The sequence below is a fragment of the Cryptomeria japonica genome, chromosome 11 (assembly GCF_030272615.1).
Source record: "Cryptomeria japonica chromosome 11, Sugi_1.0, whole genome shotgun sequence".
Lineage (NCBI taxonomy): Eukaryota > Viridiplantae > Streptophyta > Pinopsida > Cupressales > Cupressaceae > Cryptomeria > Cryptomeria japonica.
In genome coordinates, this window is record NC_081415.1 from 642,739,690 (window position 1) to 642,764,878 (window position 25,189).

The following is a 25,189-nucleotide window of genomic DNA, read 5'->3' on the forward strand; positions in this document are numbered from 1 at the left end:
TAGCTATCCCAAACATTATGAGTATGTTATCTGAATCTTTCAAGTGACAAGTTTTCTTTAGTTAGCTATTCATCCACTGTGATTTCATTAAAATCTCAAGCCAATATAGTAGTATGAGTCAAGAATCAAGATCATGAAGGTTCAATATGTTTTAAGATATGCCATGTTAAAATTCTAAGCACAAATTGTATGTGACGAATCATTTCTCTTATATGTGTTCAACTCCTCATTGTTCTTTTCACACTTTCCCATACTTTGCAAACAACATTATGTTAGTCAAATTCTTCGTTCATTTTTTTTTTGTTTTCTCTTTCTTGATAATTGTTGGAAATACACTTTCTTTGTACCCTAAGAGTAGAATATCTTCTATATTTGATTAGGATTAATTTATGCTTATTCAATACAAACCATATGAATATATTTGGGATTACTTGTGCATAAGCGAGATCAAAAATTGCTAAATGACAAATAAAAATAATCAATTAATAAAAAAATTGAACCAATAATGCAAATGTTGGTTAAATATTATATAATCTCTTATTACCAATATCTTTCACATTGAAATTATTTTAAAATTTGATATTTCTCGACATCTTTTACATGAATTTTTTAAAATATAGACATGCTACTATATTTAATAATTATACAATATTATTGATTTAAATAAGAATATTTTGTGGTATAATTCATCATATATGATTTATATGGGGTATTTTACCATTTCGTCATCCTCATTTGATTTCTTGGGTATCCATATCTTTTCTTTTTATGGAAGTTCTGTGATATAAATATTTGATAGTATAGATGCTAGATGATATACCGAGATAATTATTTCCATTTTATCTCCTGTACTAGTTACCAGTCACAATCTTCTGGTAACCATTCCTAATATATGACGAGATCAGATCTCATGAGTATCCATATCTTGCCATCTCATGGAAGTTCTATGATATAAATCTTTAATATTATAGAGCCTAGATAAGCTACAAAGATAATTAATTCCATCTTATCTCCTGTACTTACTAGTCCCAGTTTTTTGGTAACCATGGCTAATATGTGACAATAGATCAGATCTTTGTTAAATGCCAAAGTATCAGATGCAAAACCAAGTACGAGTAAAAATTTGTGCTTATGTTATGCAATCCATTTACGACCAGAACCCAATAAATAGTGACCGATATTTTGTTGGAGAGTTAGAAATGACATTGTTTCATGCACATGTTTATTTTCCTACACTTCATTGACAAGTCACCTGAATCAGACTTGGCAGCCACTTAGGCATTGTTGAAGAGTAAGAGTTTAGTAAATCATTGAAAAAGGTTCAAGGCCCAGTGTTTAGTAAGTAAACAAAAAAGAGTCAAAACCCAGAAAATGAGAAAAAATTAAATGGACTTTTACACATGTAGATGTCAATATCAACAGAAAACTACTTTTAATAGGCAAGCCGCAAAACAATTGTAATAGAATGTGTATCATCAATAGAAAGGTATTTGTCTATTTAACACGTTATTAGGTTTTATTTGGTATCATCAATAGAAAGGTATTTGTGTATATAACATGTTATTAGGTTTTATGTGATGCTTATGCACCATAATCAGGCAAATCAGACATCACAAACTGAAGATCAAATTTAGATTGGCATTTGATCAAAACTTTGAATATAATTACTCTTCCTGTTTTTCCACATCTTGTACTTCAATATCATGACTGTGGTCTGGCATATTAGCCAAACATTAGAAAAAATTGGTCGATTGAATTTTAATTGCCCTGTATAAACTATTCTTGACTGGTTCAATTCTAATTGGTAACCCTTTGTGTGATATCTGGCAATTATTGGGAGAAGATACCCAAAATATAAATCAATTGTCAGATATCATGCAGGGAATATCTTTACCTGTTTGGTTCAAAATTTTATATCTTTAATAACTGCTGATTCTTTTGACTGTTGACTCAAGGATCCACTCTTATTGTAAGGCATCTTGCTCTAGGGACCTGTGTGTCTTCTAATGATTGTCAGTGGTTTCCTATTTAGCCTACTTCTCATCTTAGTTCTTTGTTGATTCTCACCGGATTCTGTATGGATGTTCATGGATTCAATCTTTTTGCTTATTTGTTTGATTTGAACCACTAAGTTTTCTTCTTCACTTCAAAAAATATATTTTGGTGAAGAAAAGTACCAAATACTTATTGTTATAGGCCATGTATCGAATGTCAGTGCCTCTCTACTAACTGCTCTTTCAAACATCTATCTTCTGGCACAGACTAGCTGTTTTTTCACGTTGGAAAGGCTTTGTGAACTACCTAGCATTGACCAAAGAAGTTGGCTCCTCAAATGTGTTGGAAGCTGCATGTGATGGATTTCAAGGGAGAACCTTAGAAACATTTATCTCAGATATTAATGTGACATCATTCTTCTCCACTAATGCCCTTATTTGCATCATATTGAACATACTTTCAAATTCCTACAAGGAACAAATTTATGATGTGATAACAAAAATATCATTGATCTTTAGATGTTTTCTTATGAGAAAGGAATTTTCTCCTCTTGTTTTAACCCATGTTCTAGGTCATATTTTCAACTTTCTTATAGATTCTTAGAGAATATAAGAAATACAAAAAATTCTTATTAGTAGTTTCATGTAAATTTTAGCTCTGTATATTCTTAAGATGGAAATATGTTTTTGTCGAATGAAGATATAGAAAAATGGTTCACTACAATCTAATTATTACTTTGGCAAAACTGATTTGTTCATTTTGATCTCTTTGTTTTCTCTTCCAAGTTTCCAACTATAGATGTGGATATCTCACATGTATAATGAGAATTAACAAACACGATGAATTATATATGTTAAAAACTTATAAATACTAAAATAAAGAACAAGTAACTAATGGCACTAACAATGTAGTAAACAAATCTTCATTTTATTTAGAATAACTAGGGTTTAATATATGGGTGTAAGAATTCTCAATCTATTTCCTACACAAAAGGACATTATATCAAAGGGACAAGATGTGAGAAATAAATATCTAATCTATTCTATAATGGTCATCTTCTATTCTTAGTGGTCATCTTAGTTGTCGACTTATTTAGCTATTTAGCTATTTAGTTGACTTATTTAGTTTGTTTAGTCTTTTAAGTGTAACTATTGCTTCTTTATTAAAGATGCATAGTTAGCTTTTTATTATTTAGTTTTTTAAGCTTTTATCTTTTTAGTATTCACTTAAATGACTAGTTTTTAATTTAGAATGTCGTCTTGTAAACTCTCTATATACGGTTGTATATCGTTGAATAAATCATCCAATTATTTTGAGCAATCAATTTTTCATGGTATCAGATCATGGATGATTTATAATTCTAGAGAAAAATTCAGAGATTTTTTTTAGTGAAAACTTTCCATAGTTTTTTAATTTCTTGGGCAAATTTTTTAGGGTTTTCTAGAAGAAAAAAAAATTTCGTTTTTTTCGGATCGTGATTATTTTTGGTGCAATGTTCGTGGGCGAAGTTTTTTTTTGTAGGGTTGCTAGCGTTTTCTGTGCGTTGGAAGGAAAAAAACGCAATTCTTATTTTTTCGCGATTTCTTGTGTTATTTGTGTGGTGGCGGATAGTTTTTCGACGGGTTTTTTTTCTTTGGCAAACCCCCTGCGGATTTTTGACGTCGCGCAACTCATCCTGCGCTTTGTTCGTGATTCTTGTAGGTGTTTTTTCCACGCTTTTTTCGGGTTTCTTCCACGATTTTTTGGGTCGAAGTTGGGCACCGACTAGGGTTTTAATCGACCCACGCCCTTTCTGTCTGCACAATCTAGTTTTTATGGACAATTTTTGGCGGGATTTTTTGTGTGCTAAAGGCAGACACGAACCAAGGTTTTCAAACCTGTGTTTCTTCAGTGATTCTTTTAAAATCGTTATTTTTTGCTCACACAGATTGCACGACTAGGGTTTGTAGATTATTTTTTGGGGGTTTGCGCCAGTTCAGTTTTATTTATATTAAAGAAATCAATATTATATTTTGCAGATTATTATTTTCCAGAAACTTTAGGGTTAAAATCTGCAGGAAATTTAATTTCTTGGGTTTTAAAAAAACCTCGAAATTTGTGCATGGGGATTTGTGCCTCGAATTTTGTTCCAGGGTTTTTAATTATTTGTGCAACTGTTTCTATTCTGATTTTTAATCAGATTCTTCTGTCTGCTGCCTTCACAAGGTTGAGCTCACTCAACCTCGGTTTCTGTGATGGCATCTTTGATCAACATCATGTTGGAACACAGTTAGAAGTTCAATGGCCCGCAACTACAACACCTGGAAACAACGTATGTTAACGATATTTGAATATTGTTGCCTTGATTAGATTGTTCTTGGCAAGGTTCCTCATCCTACAACAATAGGTCCAGATCAGGATAAATTTGATGAACGCACTCTAGAGGCTGTCATGCTCATCAAGTTGTTCGTCACAAACAATCAGCTCCCTTAGTTAAAACAGCTAAAGAGATCTGGACTCTCTTGAAGGATCTTCATGAAACATTCGACAAGAGCCGAGCTTTCTTTTTGAAGATTATGCTGTTTTCTATCATGATGGATGAGAAGACATCTATCCAAGCATATATTACAATGATCGAGGACATCCATGACCGGTTGCAAGCTATTGGCCGCACCATGGCTGAAGAGGATATGGTAGCGATCACGTTGAAAAGCCTTCCCAGATCCTACGAGCATTTCATTGATATGCTCAATATCACTTCTACTAGTGTTGATATGAAGTTTCCTGATCTTTGCACCAAACTTCTATAGCAGGATCGATGGAAGCAATAGTTTGGAAGCAACACTAGTTCATCCATTGAATAGGCTTTCATAGCTGAAGTTTGGGATAAGAACAAGGGTAAAGCTCAGTCCTTCCATCAGAAGGGTCAAGGTCAATCTCACTTGACTTCGAAGAAGAAAAGTGTACAGTGTAACTATTGTCACCAGTTTGGCCATATGAAGAAATATTGCAGGAAATTGTTGGCATCTATGCATCATGTTGCAGAGCGTTCTGAAGAGGAGTCAGCCTTCTATGCTTTGTGATCAGCAAATTTCCTGTTTGGTAGGTTTTCAAGATTTTTAACTTGAAAAATTGTCTCATGATTTTTACCTAAAAAATTGTTTGAGGGTTTTCACGATTTTTTCCGGAAAAATTGTTTTTTTTCGATTTTTTCCTCAAAAATCATTTGTTATACATAAAGTTCGCGTGGGATTTTGTGATTCGCGAAGTTCTCAGGGTTTGACGGTTTTTTTTCCACAAAAATTGTGCTTTGTTGTAGTCAGTTTTGGGTCGCACTGCTAAGGCAAACATCTGCAACTGTGGTATCTTGCAGTCTGTTTTGGAGTTGCTGGAGCAAACGGTGCTCAGTTTCTTTTGCAAAAGGATTTGCCGATTTTTCCTCAAAATCATGGTTTTAGGCTTCAATAAATCACGTCTGCCAGAACTCTAATTCGCGTGTGAGGGCTACATCAGCTTGGATGACTTTTGGTACTCTTGGTCATTTACGTTTTGCAGGTCCTGGGAGGGTCTCCGTAGCAGCAGAGTGTTCTTTGCATTTGTGATCAAAACACTTGTAGTGTCTTCTGTAGGGTATTGAGTATGATGACCATTAGGGAGGGTATTAAAATAATATTAATATCTATTCTATAATGGTCATTTTCTATTCTTGGTGGTCATCTTAGTAGTCGACTTATTTAGCTATTTATCTTTTTAGTCAACTTATTTAGTTTGTTTAGCCTTTGAAGCATAACTATTGCTTCTTTATTAAAGATGCATAGTTACCTTTTTATTTTTTAGTTTTTTAAGCTTTAGCTTTTTAGTTTTCACTTAAATGACTAGTTCTTAATTTAGATCGTTGTCTTGTAAACTCCTTATATACGGTTGTATATTGTTGAATAAATCATCCGATTATTTTGAGCAATCAATTTTTCAATATCCAGAAAGATGACATGGATTCACCTGAGGAGTTGTCTATTGCTGACTCAGATTTGGCTAACTTAATCCTAGGAACATTAAACTATTCTTTTTCTTGGAGAATTAGTGATATTACTATTTATTCATGGCACACATTTTTCTAGTTATGATACTAATTTTATCATGCATTGTAAAACATAGGTGCACTATTTTCTAGGCTCTATGATTTTTGGAAATTAAATGTTTAAGAATGAGAATCTCTTTGTGTTCGTTTGAACTTATATCTTTCTTCTCTAAGCTTAATGATTAGCTTTGAAAAGTGGCAGGTCTGTGTTAATTCAAACTCCACATTTTTTGATATATATTTTTGTGCAATGGAGAGAACCCATGTTTTTATTGTTTGGTAATATTTGTTGCTTGAGCATTGAGATCATTTTTTGCAAGGTGAATATAGATATAACTGTTGGCTAGGTTAAGGTTTGACTAGTTAAAAATTTAAAATTGAGGGATTAAACCTGTCAGGTTGCTGCAGATGAATATTTTTTCTAAATGCTACTAATAAGTTTCATTTTGTACGCTTTCAAATATTTCAGGACAGACAATCTGGTGATGATGAAGCAATGGCTTTAGATGAGACATTTTGTACTGCATTAGAGTATGGGTTGCCACCAACTGGTGGATGGGGAATGGGGATAGATCGTCTTGCAATGATTTTGACAGACTCCCAGAATATCAAGGTCAGTTTTGTTTGCTTGATTGCTTATTTCTGAAGATACACAATTGTTTGATATAAGAGCTAATAACTGCATGCCATTTCAGGAAGTTTTGCTTTTCCCTGCAATGAAACCTCAAGAAGATTCTTCCTCCAAAGGTTAGTTTTTTGTTGATTAATCTTGGCAAACACACCGAGTCTTTATTAATTATTTTTAAACAATTAAAGGAAATTTATTGTTTACTGCATAGGATGCGAATTTTTTTGAAAACATACAAGTGGAAGAACATTTGGCTCCAAAATAAGTTCTGTAGAGGGAAGTTGGATTTTTCTTTGGTTTGTGGTAATTCTTACTTTTAATTGAGCAGCATTGCTATAGTGCTGCTAAAATGAAGATCGAGTGCAATATAGAATTTGTGCAATATAAAGGCAGCTATTTAGGTTGATGCCTTGTGAGGCACCTTTTTTTTCATATGCCTTACAGAGCATTTAAATTTTGTACTTCTAAGTTTTGACATCATGAACATGCTTGGTGGCAAACTTGAACTTGCCAATCCACCTACACCTAGTAGTAGACTTGCATGGGAAGAGAAGGGAGGGACTTGTGTCAAAACATTGTGACATAATGTGCTCTTAAGATGTAAAGCCATGGTCACCTGGAAACTTAGGTTTGTGTTTTAAATCTATATTATTGGTTCATTCTCTGTACGCCCTAGTTTTGGATCCAGTTTGAACCCAGTTTGGATTCTGGGTGGGTCCGGCCTGGGATTCTGCTAGTGTGCTGCATTTTGTTTGTGGCTTTGTTCTGAATGAGCCCAAACTGAGTTTTGCAGATCCAAAAGCAAACCCACTGATTTTGATGTTTTTTTTCAAAAAATGGGAAAAAGTATTAAGTTTTACTTTTTTTGTTTTTTGGAAAAATGAGGATTCAAATGGGATTGAAATTGAAAGGCATTCCAATAGCATATAGATATTCAAATGTCTAAGTTGTTTGATGCTTGCGATCTACAACACAATTTCAAGGAAATGTCTGAGTAGAAGCCATACATTCTAAGTGAGGAACTTAGACGTTAGATATTCAGAAATTGCGTGATGAAGTTTTTACACGTCTTAAAAGTAAATTGTACAAACCATATGCTTAGCTAAAAGTTGTGTATCATATTGTTGGGCTATGCAACTGCAAAGATTTCCCTTAATTAAGATCGCACCTTTTAAATCAACCATTTCTGATGTTGAAAGATTTTCTGATAAGGAGACCTCATTTTGATCTCACAGTTAAGAGTTAGTAGTCACGAAAGCAAATTGTACAAGTCTTAAAAGTAAATTGTATAAACTGTATGCTTAGCTAAAAGTTGTGCATCATATTGTTGGGTTATGCAAGTGCAAAGATCTCCCTTAATTAAGATCTCGCCTTCTAAATCAACCATTTCTAATGTTGAAAGATTTTCTGATAAGGAGACTTCATCTTGATCTCACAGTTAAGAGTTAGTAGTCATACAAGTAGAAATCTCAAAAATATTGTGATTAATCGTAAAAATTAGAAAACTTAAGGTTTTTCAAATTTCTCCTCCATTAAATTGCGATTTTTATTTAAATTACTTTGACCTGAAAGTTTTCTAGAGTTATTAAAAATCTCATGATGGCGGGAGTAGATTCTAGTTATTTTTGTGAGCTGTTGGCTTCCCAGAGAGCCATAGTATCCATGACCTTATTTTTATTTTTATTTTTCATTTTTTAAATTATATTTAAACTATACAATAACATAATATAATATAATAATTATAGTATAATTATAATCTATTATTTTTTTATAATTGTTATATTATTATTATATTATAATTATAATATATTAATATAATAATAGTTGCGGTGACCCCAACCCCCTACTCAATGATAGTACACTGCCTTCGTCAGGAGATCCGGTTAGGCAACAAGAGGAGAAACCGCTGCTTTCATTTCACCAAATTATAACTAAGATAAAGGGGTACTTGGAGGTGGCGTTCCCTGGCATTAAGCCCTTTCATCCTGTTGAGATGGGCAATCTCTCTCCAGTTCTTCTATGGTTGGCAGATGAGGTCACCCTTGATCCTCGGCCTTTAGGCGAAGACAACTTTTGATTCAAGGGGAAGGGCTTCTCATTGGCGAAACTTTACTATTTCACCATCTCGCGAGAGTGGTACGGATATTTCACCCTCACACTTTCTCGCATTTCAGCTATCCTATTCTCGCATTTGGATCTTATGGAGGATGCCATCTCCTATGTCAATAGGGCATCTTGGATAAAACTACTTGAGGGCACACGCTGCCTTCTACCCTATAGAAAGGGGCTTGATTTTGATAAAGGGACTAACATTCCCATGGTTCTAACGATGAGCGGCCCAATTGGAGTACAATCATTTATGAACCAAGGAACCGGGGATACAACAATATAGTAATTATATTAAGTTAATATAATAATATATTAATAATTAAAATATATTTATATATTATAATTATTATAATATATTTAATCATTAATATAATATTATAATTTACTAATTACATTAATTAAAATATATTAATACTCGAAAATAACTAAAATATTTATAATATATTAATATAATGTAGTATATTAGTAAGTATATAATATTATAAGAATATCTTAATACAATACAATAATATAATAATTATAAATTATATATTAATATAATAATTATATATTAATATAATATTATTATAATTATATTAGTGTATTATAACATAACTATTATATTGATGCTATATAATACACCAATATAATTATATACTATAATTATATTATTTTTTGATCGATTAATAGCAGCCTATGGGGGCTGCACCCATTGTATTAATTATAAAAAAAGATTATATTTCTGCTTTTCAGTCCATGACTTACTGCTGTATCATATGCCATGTCTGGCTAACTATAAACATTAACACCTAAAACAGTAAAACCTATTCGTAGACACCCATATCAACAATATGGTGACCTGCAAACCTCAGCTATTTCTAAAACATAAATCCCTAATACATTCAAAATTGGGGCAACAATAGCTTTATACAACTGATATCCTAAACATCTATACCTACCTTCCTGCAGTACCCACATTGTTGACCCTTTTGATTTTTCTTGAGGCATTCACATGTGCTATGATCTTCATCCGCCTTTTCCTCTTCATCATTCGGCTGTGAGTTGTTATCCTCCACGTTCCGCTCCTCTGTCGAATTGAACCAAATTCTCTTCTCTAATATTCTCCTAAAGCCATCCGAACCCCTCCTCTGGAACCAGCTCCAACATCCTTTTCAAAAAGAGTGTGCTCTTCCCCACCATTGCCTAGTGTTTTGGAAGGCAGGATGGGAAAAAAGGAAATATGAGCATAAATTTATCCATCTCACAACGGTGCACTCAAGTTACATAGAAATCTCTTGTAAAGGGATCCCCGACCTCTCCACTACATTCTCCAGCACATCCTCCAACTCCCCTATAAAACTGCTTCCAAATTAATTTCTTGCAGAGTGTTCCTGCCATTTCCTTTTGACTCCTCCACATTCAATAGTGAGGAAATATTGGTATTAACTCTATACCGATGATCTGCCCTCGAGAACTCTCACAAAACTCCTTTGGCAGTGTGAAGCATGAGGCTGTGGTTAGTCTTAAAGACACACCTCAGCCTCTTCTTTGTCACTGATCCTAAAAACGACATCTGCCTGCATAGGCAAGTAAGCCTAACTCCTTCTATTCCTTTCTCTAGATGTATTTGTGTCGTCTGCAGAGGCCTTAAAATAGAGTCAATTTATTATTTTCCACCCTTTGCTCTTGAAACTCATAAAGCCTCCTGTCCTCCATCATTGAAAACTTGTCACTTTGCTGCGTTTGCTCACCTCCAAATGTTGCCAATCTGTACTTTTTTTTCTTCTCTAGTCTAGAATATCTCCCACCCTACTCCCTTCCATAATTACGTTTTCCTTGCAAGCTTCTGACGCCCCTTTTGCCAAATCGTTCACCTCCCTAGACACATGCGATATTTTAAAATCGGAGTTAGTCATTTTCTGAGCTTCCAATTTGGCTTCTGATTCTGCTGTATAGCATTAACTGTTGGGAGTGAGTCTCCCTCCAAATGTATTTGGTTCGCCTTTTCCTTTAGGTCTTTGCAAACCTAGAAGGGCCGCCTGAAATTCCGCTTCGTTTTTTGTTCGAACTCCTAAATATTTTGCGTTTTCCCTCAGAATGGGTCCTCTTTGATCCCTTAACACAGTCTGCTCCACTCTCCTGGATTGCCTCTCGAGGCTCCATTGAAGTTGATCTTTATACACCCTTCTTTCAGACGGTCTTCATTTCACATGAAGCTCGGGATTAACAGCAAGATCAACCTGCTTAGCCCCATGAATAGGGATATTATAATTATATGATTACTTTATTATAATAAATATAGTTATATAATAATATAATTTTATAACTATAATATATTATAATAGAATAATTATAATACAATAATAATAGAATTATAACAATAATAATATAATAGTTATATCATATTTATCCACCCTTCTTTCGGACGGTCTCCATTTCACATGAAGCCCAGGATTAACAGCAAGATCAACCTGCTTAGCCCCATGAATAGGGATATTATAATTATATTATTATTTTATTATAATAAATATATTAATATAATAATATAATTTTATAACTACAATATATTATAATACAATAATAATAGAATTATAACAATAATAATATAATAGTTATATCATGTTAATATAAATATTGTATAATAATTTTTTATAATAGTAATATATGTTTTTTAATTGGATTTTTCCTGATTAAATCCCGATTTTTCAAAAAATCTTATACTTTTGATTTGTCAACTTTTTTCCCAAATGACTTTTGCTGCTATGGTTAAGGTATCTTATATTAACCAGCCAGGGTTCCTATAACTCCTTAATTTTGCAGACCGTATTTCCCTGAATGATATTCTTCCAGAGAGATGTGGATGATTTAAATAATGCGTGCTTGACACTTTCTGAAAGAGTTATCTGCAATGGAAATGACAATCAAATGCTTGACAAAAGTCTATCACATTTCATTTCTACACCTGATTTAATAACAGTAGTTTACAAGCTTTGACAATGCATAGCTGAAGTAATAATTGGTGTCTAATATAAATTGATATATCTTTTTCTTGCCGCAAATCTACATTTGAGTTAACCAACGAGTAGACTGATTTCTCACAACACGTTTTGAATCTATGTTTCAGAGTAAGTTGTTAGTGGCAAACCAATAATTCCACACTTTTCTTAGGCAATAGAGTTGTAATTTTGTTTTTTTAGTGTCCCTTCAAATTAAATAAAAGCTCTCAGTGATTAGCTTTGACCATATTACTCACAAATTACAAGGCATTATGTTTGTTTTATTGATAGTTCAAGTTACCTAGGTAAAATAAGAAGCAAAAAATATTCATGTTTATCTAATTGGAGAAAATTCCTTTCCTGTATTTTGTAAATTTGAAGACATTCTCTAGTTTTATCTGTTCAAAGTCCCAAATGAGATATACAACCATTTTTCGAGCATGGCATACTTTGAAAACTGGTATTTTCTGGCTGTTAAGCTTTTTTTTTTTAATTTTTTTTAAATCAAAGATTGAAGACATAAATAAAGGTATTTCATAAAGAGAATTGTATACCAACCAAACTTACAGAAATGAAAATCTACTAATGATTAGCAGCAATCTTCAATTTAAACACGTTTGCTCATGCTGTGGTTATTTGGAAGAAAACCACAGTTGGTGCAAACCCTAGGGCATAGACAAAATAAAATCCTGCAACTGCACCCTGATCAATCTTTTTTTCCCTTCTGCAACTAGAGGAAGAAAAATAAAAATTAATGCGAAAATTGCAGGTAAAAAACCTACCAAAAATGTCAGGCAAAAGTGCTACTGAATATCATTGGTAGAAACCCTTGAAAAAAATCATGATTATACATAGAAAAATCAGCGGAAAATGGATATAACAAGCCAAAAGCAGCAGTAAATGATATTTCATAAAAATCACATTGTTTAAAGGAAAAAAATGGGAATTTTGCCATTTCGCAATTGATCACAATTTCTCCAATATTTTCCTGATTTATGCTTCCATGAAGGAATAACTTTTATGGTTTAATATGGTAATTTGGATTGAACAAAGGTGATATATATTTTTTGATCAGATGAACCCCAAATGAACCCAACCCCAATTTTATTTTGCCAATTTTGTGAATTCAACCAGAACCAGAATTGGTAACTTAGTTTTAAATAAGGACATACGAGTTAATGCGTACAAATATCTAAAGAGATTAATGACTTTACAGATGGATACACTTCATCTATATCATAGACCATTGCTTTGCATTACCAATCGCCAACTCAAACCTTTATTACATGTCATATGGTAGTGATGGTTGTTATATGAATCTCCAAATTCTACTCAAAGTGAAAAACCTCTCCATGTAGGATATGCTCAAGTTGAATTTTGATGGAGTAGCTTGGGGCAATCTGGGAGCATCAGGAGCTAGTTGTTGAAATGTGGCGACTGATCGGCAAAGTATTGTACACTCAGCAGGTATCCTCGCTGGGGTCCGGGGCCATGTCGCCCCCGAGAAATTTTTTTTTGCCGTTTTTCGTTGATGAAAACCGACATTGTAATAAAACCCTAAAAAGACCGACTTTGTTTGTTGCCCTAAAAATGCATGTTATAAGTGGCTGGGATGCTTAAGGCATTGTAAGGTTGATGTACTGTTTTTGCTGGATAATAAGAAAGATTAGACGGCTGTGTATGGTGGACGTAACCCATTCTGGGGGAACCACGTTAACTCTCTGTGTTATCTGTGTCCTGTTTTATTTCTTTATCTTTTGTATTTAAATTTGCATATAATTGTTAGTTCATATTTGCTTTCGGATCTGCTTGAAACCCTAACAATTGGTATTAGAGCGAGGTTTTCTGTAAATTGGCAGGACTTTTAGATTTGAGTGGGAGCAATGGAGGATTCCAAATTCAAGGTCGAAAAGTTTAACGGCCAGAATTATCAGTTATGGAAAATGCAGATGGAGGATTACCTGTATCAAAAGGATTTGTGGCGGCCATTGGAAGGAAAGGCAAAGAAACCGACCACAATATCAGATGAAGAGTGGGACATTTTAGATAGAAAGGCATTGGGATCCATTCAATTGTGCCTTGCGTCGTCTGTAGCATTCAATATAACAGAAGCAAAAACCACTGTAGATTTGATGACAACATTGGCTAAGTTGTATGAGAAACCTTCGGCTTCGAATAAGGTATTTCTTATGAAGCGTTTGTTTAATTTAAAAATGAGTGAGGAAGGATCTGTAGCGGAGCACTTAAATGAATTTAATACAATTACCAGTCAATTGTCTTTGGTAAAAATTACCTTTGCAGAAGAGGTTAGGGCTCTCTTGATTTTATGTTCTTTGCCAAAAAGCTGGAATAACTTGGTTATGGCTGTAAGTAACTCTGTCTCTGGTAAAAATACTTTGGTATTTGATGATATTGTTGGTGTTATCCTAAGCGAGGAAATGCGAAGGAAAAGCACAGGTGAGACTCCAACATCATCGGGTAGTGTTTTGAATGTGGAGAACAGAGGAAGATCAAAGGAAAGAGCAAAAGGCCCTGGGAATGAGAAGTCACGAGGGAAGTCAAAGAAAGGACGCTCTCAATCTAGAGGAAAGAAAGATTGCTGGTACTGCGGAAAGCCTGGTCATCTAAAGAGAGACTGTTGGTCTCGGAAAAAAAATGAAAATGACGGTAAGGAAGCTAATATTGCAAGTAATACTTTACAAGATGCTTTAATCTTATGTTTGGATAATGTTAATGATTCCTGGGTAATAGATTCTGGGGCTTCACTTTATGCTACACCCCATAGAAAATATTTTTTAGATTATGTTCAAGGTGATTTTGGACAGGTATATTTGGGTGATGATGAGCCCTGTCAAATTGTTGGAAAAGGAAAGATAAAGATCAAGTTGCAGAATGGTAATGACTGGTTTCTGCAGGAGGTAAGACATGTTCCTAATTTAAGAAGAAATTTAATTTCTGCAGGGCAACTAGGTAGTGAAGGTTGCATAGTTACCTTCTCAGACAGTATGTGGAAGGTCACTAAAAGATCATTAGTAGTAGCTAAAGGTGCAAAGGTAGGCACATTATATCTGTGTACTGGTAACACTTACTCTATCTTAGCTGCTACAGATAAAGTTACTGCAGGGACAACAACAATAAATGTTGCAAGAACAGATTCGATAATATGGCACCATAAGCTTAGGCACATGAGTGAGAAAGGGATGAAAATCCTTCACTCCAAAAATCTATTGCCAAGACTAAAGAAGATTGATTTAGAGTTCTGTGAAAACTGTGTTTATGGTAAACAGAAAAGAGTCAGATTTTTCAAGGTTGGGAAAGAGAAGAAGAGTGAGAAGTTAGAGCTTGTACATTCAGATGTATGGGGACCGGCTTAGGTATCATCTCTTGGTGGCTCTTGTTATTATGTTATTTTTATTGATGACTCAACCAGAAAAATATGGGTATATTTCCTAAAACAAAAATCAGATGTTTTTGAAACTTTTAAGAAATGGAAAGCTTTGGTTGAGAATAAGACAGGAAAAAAGTTGAAGTGTCTCAGATCGGATAATGGAGGTGAGTATTGCAGCAAAGGATTTGAAGATTACTGTTCCTTAAATGGGATTCGAAAGCAGAAGACAGTTCCAGGAACTCCACAGGAAAATGGTGTGTCAAAGAGAATGAATAGGACCATCATGGAACGTGCGAGGAGCATGAGATTGCATGCTGGATTGCCCTTACATTTTTGGGCAGATGCTGTACATACTGTTGTCTATTTGATAAATAGAGGACCTTCAACCCCTTTGGATGGTGGTATTCCAGAGGAGGCATGGACTGGTAAAAAGATAAATTATTCTTTTCTAAAAACTTTTGGTTGCGAAGTTTTTGTCCATGTTGATAAAGAAAACAGAACCAAGCTTGATGCTAAATCTCAGAAATGTACCTTCATTGGATATGGGATAGATGAATATGGCTATCGGTTATGGGATTTTGAAAATAAGAAAATAATTAGAAGTAGAGATGTTATATTCAATGAGAAGGTTATGTATAAAGAACAGATGCAGGAAAAGAAGCATGAACAGGACAAACAAGAATATGGGGTGTTGGATGAGATTCCTGAAAATGAAATGCCACAGGTACCTGATGCTCAGCAACAACAGATTGTCCCACAAACTCCTGCAAGTGTTAGACGTTCTACGAGGACAAGTAGACCCCCTGAAAGATTTTCTCCTTCTTTGTATTCTATATTATTAACAGATTCTGGTGAACTAGAAGAATATGAAGAAGCAATGCAGGTAGATGCCAAACAGCAGTGGGAGCTAGGCATGAAAGAGGAGATAGACTCCTTGATGAAAAATAAGACTTGGGACTTAGTCCCTTTACCTGTAGAAAAAAGAGCCTTGCCTAACAAATGGGTTTATCGGCTGAAGGAGGAGGAAGGAGGTCAGAAAAGATATAAGGCCAGACTTGTGGTAAAAGGTTTTGCACAGAAAAAGGGTATAGATTATGATGAAATATTTTCTCCAGTTGTAAAAATGACTTCAATTAGAACTGTACTTAGTCTTGTGGCTGCAAATGATTTACATCTTGAACAATTAGATGTCAAAACTGCTTTTCTCCATGGAGATTTGGAGGAGGAAATTTACATGTTGCAACCATAGGGATATGAGGTCAAAGGTAAGGAGAACTTGGTGTGCAGGTTGAAGAAAAGTCTGTATGGCCTAAAGCAAGCACCCCGACAATGGCATTTAAAATTTGATAGTTTCATGGCTGAACACGGTTATCATAGATGTCATTCTGATCATTGTGTATATTTTAAGAGATTTGATAATGGCAGTTATATTATCCTGTTGCTTTATGTTGATGACATGCTTGTTGTTGGGTCTAACATGCAACATATAAATGATCTTAAACAGAAATTAGCCAGGTCATTTGCTATGAAGGATTTGGGTGCAGCTAAGCAAATTCTCGGTATGAGGATTACACGGGACAAGAAAAATAGAACCTTGAATTTGTCTCAAAGTGAGTATATAAAGAAGGTGTTGAAAAGATTTAACATGCAGGATGCAAAAGCATTTTGTACACCTTTGGCTAGTCATTTCAAATTGACTAAGGAGATGTGCCCAAAGGCACAGGAAGAGGTTAATAAAATGTCTAACATCCCGTATTCATCAGCTGTTGGCAGTCTGATGTATGCAATGGTATGCACAAGGCCAGATATTGCACATGCAGTGGGAGTTGTGAGTAGGTTTATGAGTAATCCGGGTATGGAACATTGGAATGTTGTGAAATGGATTCTTCGGTATTTGAAAGGAACTACGACGAAGACATTATGTTTCAAAGGATCTAATGCTGCTTTGAGTGGATTTGTTGACTCTGATCTGGCAGGTGATATTGATTCACGGAGGAGTACTACAGGGTATGTTTTTACTATAGGGGGAACTGTAGTCAGTTGGATTTCTAGGCTGCAAAAGGTTGTTGCACTTTCAACCACTGAAGCTGAGTATGTTGTTGCTACAGAAGCCAGCAAGGAGATGATTTGGTTGCAATGTTTTTTGAAGGAATTGGGTTAGACACAAGAGGATAGCCCATTGTATATTGATAGCAAGAGTGCCATTCATCTTGCAAAGAATTTTGCTTTTCATTCAAGGACAAAGCACATTCAGCTCAGGTACCACTTCATCCGGACTGTTTTGGAGGAGGGTTAGTGACGGCTTGAGAAGATTCACACAAGTGAGAATCCTGTCGATATGTTCACAAAGGCAGTTCTACAGGAGAAGCTGATTTCTTCATCAGTTTCTGTTGGTCTTCTTGATTGATAGTTGTGGAATTTATACCAGTCAAGTCCTAGTGTTTTATCCAGCGGATGTTGCATGTATAGTGGTGTCGTGTAGTATCAGTCTCCAAGTGGGAGATTGTTCGGTGTGGAGCCTGATCAGTCTCCAAGTGGGAGATTGTTGAAATGTGGCGACTGATCAACAAAGTACTGTACACTCAGCAAAGTTGATGAAAACCGACATTGTAATAAAACTCTAAAAAGGCCGACTTTGTTTGTTGCCCTAAAAACGCATGTTATAAGCGGCTGGGATGCTTAAGGCATTGTAAGATTGATGTACTGTTTTTGCTGGATAATAAGAAAGATTGGACGGCTGTGTATGGTGGACGTAACCCATTCTGGGTGAACCACGTTAAATCTCTGTGTTATCTGTGTCCTGTTTTATTTCTTTATCTTTTGTATTTAAATCTGCATATAATTGTTAGTTCATATTTGCTTCGGATCTGCTTGAAACCCTAACACTAGTTGTGTCATAGGAGATTGGAAAGGGGATGTAGCTTGGGTCGCTTCCAAAAAAGTTAATTGATAGGACCTATAATGAAGCTAAGGCCAAAGCTTTACCATTTGGCCTCCAAGTTCATATTGGCAACAAGATTTGAGACATAATCATAGAGGAAGATTCAATGGTAAGAGTAAACACAATTAAACATAAATGATCATTTAGCTGGAAAATCAAGAATTTGATGGAGCAAGTTTGGAAAAAGCTTACATTGTTAAATTCTTTCACAGTATGACACAGTCAAAGAGAAGATAATAAATTTGCTGATAGGCTAGCCAATTTTGACATTGATCATATGGAAGCACGAATCATTAGTTAAAATGTATCTGCATGCGAGGATTTAAGTTTGGTGGCAGTAGTACATGTTTAATGCTTTAGCTAAGTCGGTTACGATTTGTTTTACTCTGTATTCTCCTCTTGCTTGTCTCAATACCTGAAACAGCCCCTCAAGGCAAATGCAAGGATGCAAGTGCTTCTTTTTGAACATTCATAGTTCAACAGCGGGAGTGATAGATATGGATTTATGTTTGATTTGGATGAGAATTTCCATTTTGGGATCAGGTGTGGGATCTGGTAAAAGACAAAATCACTTCATGTTCTTAAATTGTGCTGGCTGGAAAGGATAGTTTGGCATAAAGTGGAGTGTGTGTTCCATAGATATAATCTAGTCTATACGGTGATGGTATTTTAAAATAAAATTGAGCCATCATGGGAGTTGTTTGCAACAATGAATTTAAGATTGTCTGCAACAATGACTAAGACTACATCTTATGCTAGGTAAATAAGGGACTCCAAACTTTGTCAGGTTTGATTTGGTTTATCTGAGGGGAGTCTTCATCATCAGCTCATCTCTTGTCAAAAGCACCGGCTGAAAGGTGATAGCCCCATGATTGCTTCAGGGGTTTTCCCAATGTCACCTCAATGGTATTGTGGCATTGATTTTTTGTCAGACATAATGGACATTTTGTTGGGAAAGGAATGGTGCAGGCCATTGGTAAACCTTTTATGTCCATGAGATATATGTCATGAAGCCAAAGTTAGCAGAAGCAAATGCCAGATATGACACAAAAGTTGGATCAGCTAATGTGGGAAGGAGGTCATGGGGGGTATTTTCATGGGATCTTTTCACTACTAAAGCTGAGGGCAATGCCATTCTTCTGGCTGCTAGGAATTTTCTTGTCATTGGATCTTTTGGTGGATATCACGTGATAAATGTCATTTTTTTCTATTGAGAATGCAAATGCCCAGGGAAAGGTCAATGTGAAAGCAAAGGTGCCACTGGAGCTGTAGGACAGCAGTTCCAATGATAGTAACTAGGGTGTTTGTCTGTGTCTTTCAACTGCTATGCTGAATCAAATCTATCTAGGATAGTGTTGGGGCGAATCCCTTGAAAATCATGCATTGCTTTCCATATTCTTTTAGGCAGCAACGATTTTTGTAAATTGTTTGTTCATATATGTTAATGGGCATGGTTCCCACGGCCACTCTTATCTATCTATAATATACAGTGAACCTAGGAAAAATCCATACCCAAACCGGCAACTTAGTTTTATATTTACATGTCTTTATAAATTAATTTTGTGATTTTTTAATTTTAATGATTATAAAGTTATAAACTAGTTTTTAATCTTTATATGCTATTTTATGATTAACGAAATAATATTAATTAATTTTTAAAAGCTTTTATGGCAATTAATTATGAATATTTTAAATTATTGATATATAATTATATTCTGTGTTTTTCATTAAATTTTATTTTACTTTATGTTATTAACTTTAATTTTATAAAAGAGGTTTTATTTAAATTTGAGTTTTATTTTTTACTAAGTTGCCGGTACGGGTACGTGGGTACGGTACGCTGGTACGACATTTTTTTAAGGGGGGGCCTGGGTACGTATGGGTACGTCCGTACAAAAAAATGTAAAAATCATAAATATATACATATATACACTCTAATAAGTAGAAACAAAAATTAAATTTAGAATCCCACATATAATCCATATGCTAAACAAAACTTGGAACTATCATACATGATTCATATTGATATAACTATAAGTCTATAACAAAATTACAAACTTTGAATGTTATGATAGATATCGAATTCATTGTTCACTGGCTCAACCGTTCAACAATAAAATGACACAACTAATAATCAGCAATAGCATCATATGGGTCACTAGGAAGATCAAGATCAACATCATCATTGACATTAGATGATGTAGGTAGAGTACTGGAACCACATGCAGCCTCACTGCCACTTGCACTAGCAGCACATTGGCTATCAGACTCCCCATAAAGTAAAGATTGTGTGGCAGCTGAAAAATCCAAATCAGTTCGCTTTGGATCTACATCCCAAAACTTTGTGCTCCCATCCTTATACTCATTTTGTTTATGAGTAAGAAGGCGCAAGTTTGAATGCACATAAACGAGCTCTTCTGCCTTACTTGCTGCCAGTCGGTTGCGTTTCACTGAGTGGATGAAGGAGTATGTGCTCCAATTTCGCTCAGATGAAGAGGAACTAGCAACCTATTGAATAATTGACACAAAGTGAGAGGGTGACAATTATAAAATAGTAAAAAATCTAAATTTAGAGAGCAATAAAAATTAAGAAACTTGCGATAAAACTTTGATTGCAAGAGTTTGAAGGTTTGGTGATGTATGGCCATTGAGGTACCACCAAGCATGAGAATCCTTTTTATACTTGTCACGGAGAGCGGAAACACTTTGACCATTGGAGGCTACAAAATCAGCAAACTCACTTGTCATTAAATCCTCCATTTCAGAATCTGGGAAGAGTTTAGTAAGTGCTGTCCTACACCCTTCACTGACTTCTGAATCTCTATATGGTGGTACCCTTGATGGCTTAGCAAGCATTTCATCACTATAAAATTTGGGAGTCAATGCAAATGCAAGAAGATGTAGTGGGGTGGTCATTTTGTTCCACCGCTCAACACAAATTGATTGAACCTCTTTGAAGAAAGTTTCTTCGGGATCTTGCTCTTTTGCATTGATGATGGCTTTCATTTTCTCAATCATCGAGTCAATGCCATCATATACCTCTCCCAAACATGGGTGATCCATGTCAGTATAACGGATCATACTCATGATGGGCTTAGTGAAACTCAAAAGATATTCCACTCAATCCCACCAAGTGTCATCTAGGATCATGCGCTTTACATTTGCTGCCCTTTCAGTATTGGATTGCCTCCATAGGGACCAACTTTGACTAATTACCATGCTAGCAAGTGGCTGTCGCACCTTCACAAGTCGCCTCAAGACGATTGTGTTGGATGCAAATCGGGTCTCGGCAACCTATTCAAAAATTAAAAATAAAAATTAGAATACAAAGAAGACATGATAAAAAAATAAAAATTAAGTAACCATCAAAGTGAAATGTAGATTTTAAAAATTGAAGTGTTTCAATTACCTTTAGCAACTCCAACTGTGAAAATGATCTGAAAATGGCCTGTGACATGTTATGGTTTGTGATGAACATTTGGATCTCTTCAGCCTCAACATAAATTTGTTTGATCCAATCTATTTTCCTGCCTATCTTTTGTAGCATGAGGTTGAGAGAGTGGACAGCACAAGGTGTCCAAAATATGTGTTCAAACCGTGTCTCAATCAACATACCTGCAGCTCTACAATTCTTTGCATTGTCCGTTATTACTTGGACAACATTTTGAGGTCCCACATCCTGAATGCATTGTATAAGGATGTTAGCAATAAATTGTGCATCCTTCACCTGTCCCTCACAATCCACAGCTTTCAGAAACATTGCCCCTTTAGGGCACACTGCAATTACATTAATTAATGGCCGATTTTTGGTATCCTTCCATCCATCTGAAATGATGGACACCCCTGTTTGTTTCCATGAATTTCTAATGGGAGCCAATGCATTGTCTATGTTTTTTACCTCCTTTGCTAGTAAGGTGCTACGCAACTTCTCATAACCTGGCCCTGTGTACCCTTGTGGAGCCTCATTTACCTTTTTCAACATATCCTGCCAATATGGTGATCGTACCACATTAAATGACAAACCGTTTGCATATAGACATCTTCCAACGGATTGATCTGCAATCTCTCTAGCATCATTCTTAAATGCTCTCTCTAATGGTCCCCTGCTTCTCTTCACAATAACAGGTTCTTCACTAATTGGGTCCAAGAATGGGTGGCTCTCTACCACGATATCAGGAAAATCGCTATAAGATGGAGAAGTAGGGGGCCTCTTTGATTTACTTCCTCTTCCTGTCAACAAAGGATGGTTTGAGGCACGACCAACTCTTGCATCTGCTTCCTCTTGCTCTCTAATATATCCTGCTATTTCTTGAGGTGACATCCCATTTCCATTCTTTCCTAGACATGGTTTGATTCCTTGTTAGGGAATGGCACAAAAATGGGCTTTGACACGACTGTAGGAGCTAGTTTTTTTCGTACTACAGAAGTTGCATATCCATAAAAATGTTCCACCACCTTTTACTTGGTCTATTATTTTGACATATTTCCATAAAGGTGAATTTGGGTCAGTTTTGAAAGTCCGTTGAGGAGTAGAGCTAGTAGTCGTTGCCATTATGATTTCTACAACAAATTAAAAAATAATTATTAATATTTAATAAATTAATAGTAAACAATAGATTCTAAATGTTAAATATATAAAATTAAATTTAATAATTTATTTAAAATGAAAGTAATTAAATTTTAATTTTTAATTACACAAATTATTATAGACTATAGTTTGTTTAATAGTTTATTAAACAAACTATAGTCTATAATAATTTGTGTAATTAAAAATTAAAATTTAATTACTTTCATTTTAAATAAATTATTAAATTTAATTTTTAAATTTTATGTAAACTATTAAATAAACTATAATAAAATTTTACAAACTAATAAATTTTTTTAAAAACTATAATAAAATTTAATTTTTTAACAAACTATGATCATTATTTTAACAAACTTAAAAAAAATTAAAAATTTAAAACCTGCGCTGGTCGTCGGTCGTCGCCCTCTTGCCTGGCACCTCCCGTCTCGCCTCTCTGTGCCGTCCTCGCGCCTCCGTCGTGCCTTTGTGGCGTCGCGCCTCTGTGCCGTCGCGCCTCTTGCCCTAGCGCCTCCTCTCACCTCTGTCGTCGCGCCCCTCTCAAACCTGCCCCTCTCAAACCTGCGTTTTTCGATTTTCCTTTCACTGTTTCGCGTGGAATAATGGTTTCGCGTTTTTTAATTTTAGCTTTGCTTTAGGTTTAAAACGTGAAAAGACATGATTCGACCCGTAAAAAAACCCTCGAAATTTGTGACCAATGCGGATTCGTCAAAAAAACCTTATGGAATCGCCACGTCTACACCGGATGCGTCTGGAATCGTGACTCCAAAAACGGATGCTTTTTAGGAGGCAAAAATCAGTACCCTGTCCGAATCCACAGGGATTCCGGGGCGAATCCGAATCCGATACGTATCGTATCCGGATTCGGGGGCAAAACCTGAAGTACCGGTAACTTAGATTTTTTATATTTTTTCATATTCTTATCATAAAAATTAAAATAATAAAGAAGGCAGATTTATATACTTTTTAACTTGTTCATGAATTTTTTCGGAAGTTTATTAGCTGACAATCTTGTTCCCAAAACTTTGCTCGTTGAACTTGAACACAAACATGGACCATTGTGACTATTAAAAATGTTAAATAGCTGTATCCTTTTTACCTTATTTTAAAATAACTTTCCTGTCCATCTTTGTACATTTATCCATGTCTCTAGGGGAATATTGGCAGAACTTTACCTACATACAAAGTAATATTTGAAGTGACAGTTTGCAAATCAATAAATAAGAATATATTCAAATTCTAAGTGATGTGAATTTGAGTCCAGAAACGGGTCCTGATAATGATTTGGTATCCAATTGAAATAAACCAGACAGTTTGGTTTAACCTGGGCCAAATGCTTTACCTAAATGTAATATATCGGAAACAATTGATTCTGATTATACAAGTTCACAAAGAGTGACGATTATAATGAATCTAGACCTGATTTTAATCTATTTTGTAGTCTCTGTAGATGTTTATGAAGCATAATGTGCTGAGTACCATAATATGAACCATGGGGAGAGAAAGAATGACACCAAGGTCAATATTGATTCCTAATTGGATGTCTTCTGTACTGCTATGACCTTGTATGACTACAGAAATCGGTAGCTTCATCTTGTATCCTAGAAATAATTACATCTCCCAGCTACTAACCAGAGATTCTAGTTACTGATACCATTTTTTGGCTTTAAGGCTGAATTATGTAAAGTTTCAGAACACTTACTACCTTGGGAGACTTGAAAACTGGAATTGTGTGTGTTTAAGTTTGTATGGAATATGTACATCCTTTATACAGTTACTTACCGTTTATCTTGATTGTAACTAACATTGCATTCTTTTGTACAGCTTGAAGTGTTCCATCAAAGGTCAAAAGTCATACGGAGTGTCTATTGTGCTGCACAAAAGTAATGGATGAGTTCTTGTCTTTGCTTTAGTTTTCTAACTGCATTATAGTACATCACAAATGTTAAATGAGGGGCACAAGTATCATAATGTTCCTTGTAATAGTTGAACTGGAATTATGATACAAGTATTTCTTGATTTATCTCCCTATTGTTCAGAATCCAGATTGCTAGATGGACGATGTGCAATTGACTCGTCTGTTGTAAATTTAGTTGGAGATTCTACATGTTTTCCTCGATGATAGCTAAATACTTTTTCTTGGTAAAGTAATGATGTGAATCTGCTGTCAGATAAATTTTTGGATTATTTTTCAGTTTTGCTCGGCAAAAGAGAAGTTCAATTTCCTTTATTCCTTTTTTGTGTTATTGTGAGAAGACACAAGACTTGAACAGAATCAAGTTCAGAAATTTTGTTGTAAAACTGCTATTACGCAATGTTTCCAAGATGGGAACTGTATTGAGTTCCAGGAATTTCATAGTATGATTGCCTTGTTCAAATATTACATTTTATAAAACTCTAAAATATCGGGTTACAAAAGTACTGTTTGTAGCAAATAGTAAAAAAGACAAAATAATGTATGCTTAGTACCTACCGTGGCCCCTGGCTCTAGCAGAAATATGGAAGCATCGACAT

General features: G+C 34.9%; 3 protein-coding genes across 3 annotated transcripts in view; 1 reads left to right on the forward strand and 2 right to left on the reverse strand.

Annotated features, from left to right (window-relative positions):
* LOC131055871 (lysine--tRNA ligase) overlaps positions 1 to 24,905 on the forward strand; it is a 67,102-nt gene extending 42,197 nt beyond the window's left edge. Inside the window, exons 15-17 of the mRNA XM_057990190.2 lie at positions 6,522 to 6,665; positions 6,748 to 6,799; positions 24,500 to 24,905. Of these exons, the coding sequence (XP_057846173.2) occupies positions 6,522 to 6,665; positions 6,748 to 6,799; positions 24,500 to 24,504 (201 nt within the window). The 3' untranslated portion in view covers positions 24,505 to 24,905. The remainder of the gene's footprint in view (positions 1 to 6,521; positions 6,666 to 6,747; positions 6,800 to 24,499) is intronic.
* Positions 20,151 to 20,982, reverse strand: LOC131055872 (uncharacterized). Its single transcript, XM_057990191.2, has 2 exons — positions 20,689 to 20,982; positions 20,151 to 20,601 (listed from the first exon to the last, which is right to left on the reverse strand). Exons 1-2 carry the CDS (start codon positions 20,947 to 20,949, stop codon positions 20,221 to 20,223), a joined length of 642 nt encoding a protein of 213 aa, XP_057846174.2. The 5' UTR covers positions 20,950 to 20,982; the 3' UTR covers positions 20,151 to 20,220.
* On the reverse strand, positions 21,058 to 22,003 carry LOC131859833 (uncharacterized). Its single transcript, XM_059213993.1, has 2 exons — positions 21,503 to 22,003; positions 21,058 to 21,387 (listed from the first exon to the last, which is right to left on the reverse strand). Exons 1-2 carry the CDS (start codon positions 21,851 to 21,853, stop codon positions 21,214 to 21,216), a joined length of 525 nt encoding a protein of 174 aa, XP_059069976.1. The 5' UTR covers positions 21,854 to 22,003; the 3' UTR covers positions 21,058 to 21,213.
* Positions 24,906 to 25,189: the final 284 nt, after the last annotated feature.

Bases quoted from the DNA above. Each gene is read 5' to 3' on its own strand.
- LOC131055872 (XM_057990191.2), bottom strand. From the start codon at position 20,949: ATGCTTGCTAAGCCATCAAGGGTACCACCATATAGAGATTCAGAAGTC. The intron at 20,602-20,688 runs GTTTCTTAATTT...ATTATTCAATAG, and splicing joins CAATCAAAGTTTTATCGCAA to GTTGCTAGTTCCTCTTCATC.
- LOC131859833 (XM_059213993.1), bottom strand. From the start codon at position 21,853: ATGTTTCTGAAAGCTGTGGATTGTGAGGGACAGGTGAAGGATGCACAA. The intron at 21,388-21,502 runs GTAATTGAAACA...ATTTTTGAATAG, and splicing joins CACAGTTGGAGTTGCTAAAG to GTTGCCGAGACCCGATTTGC.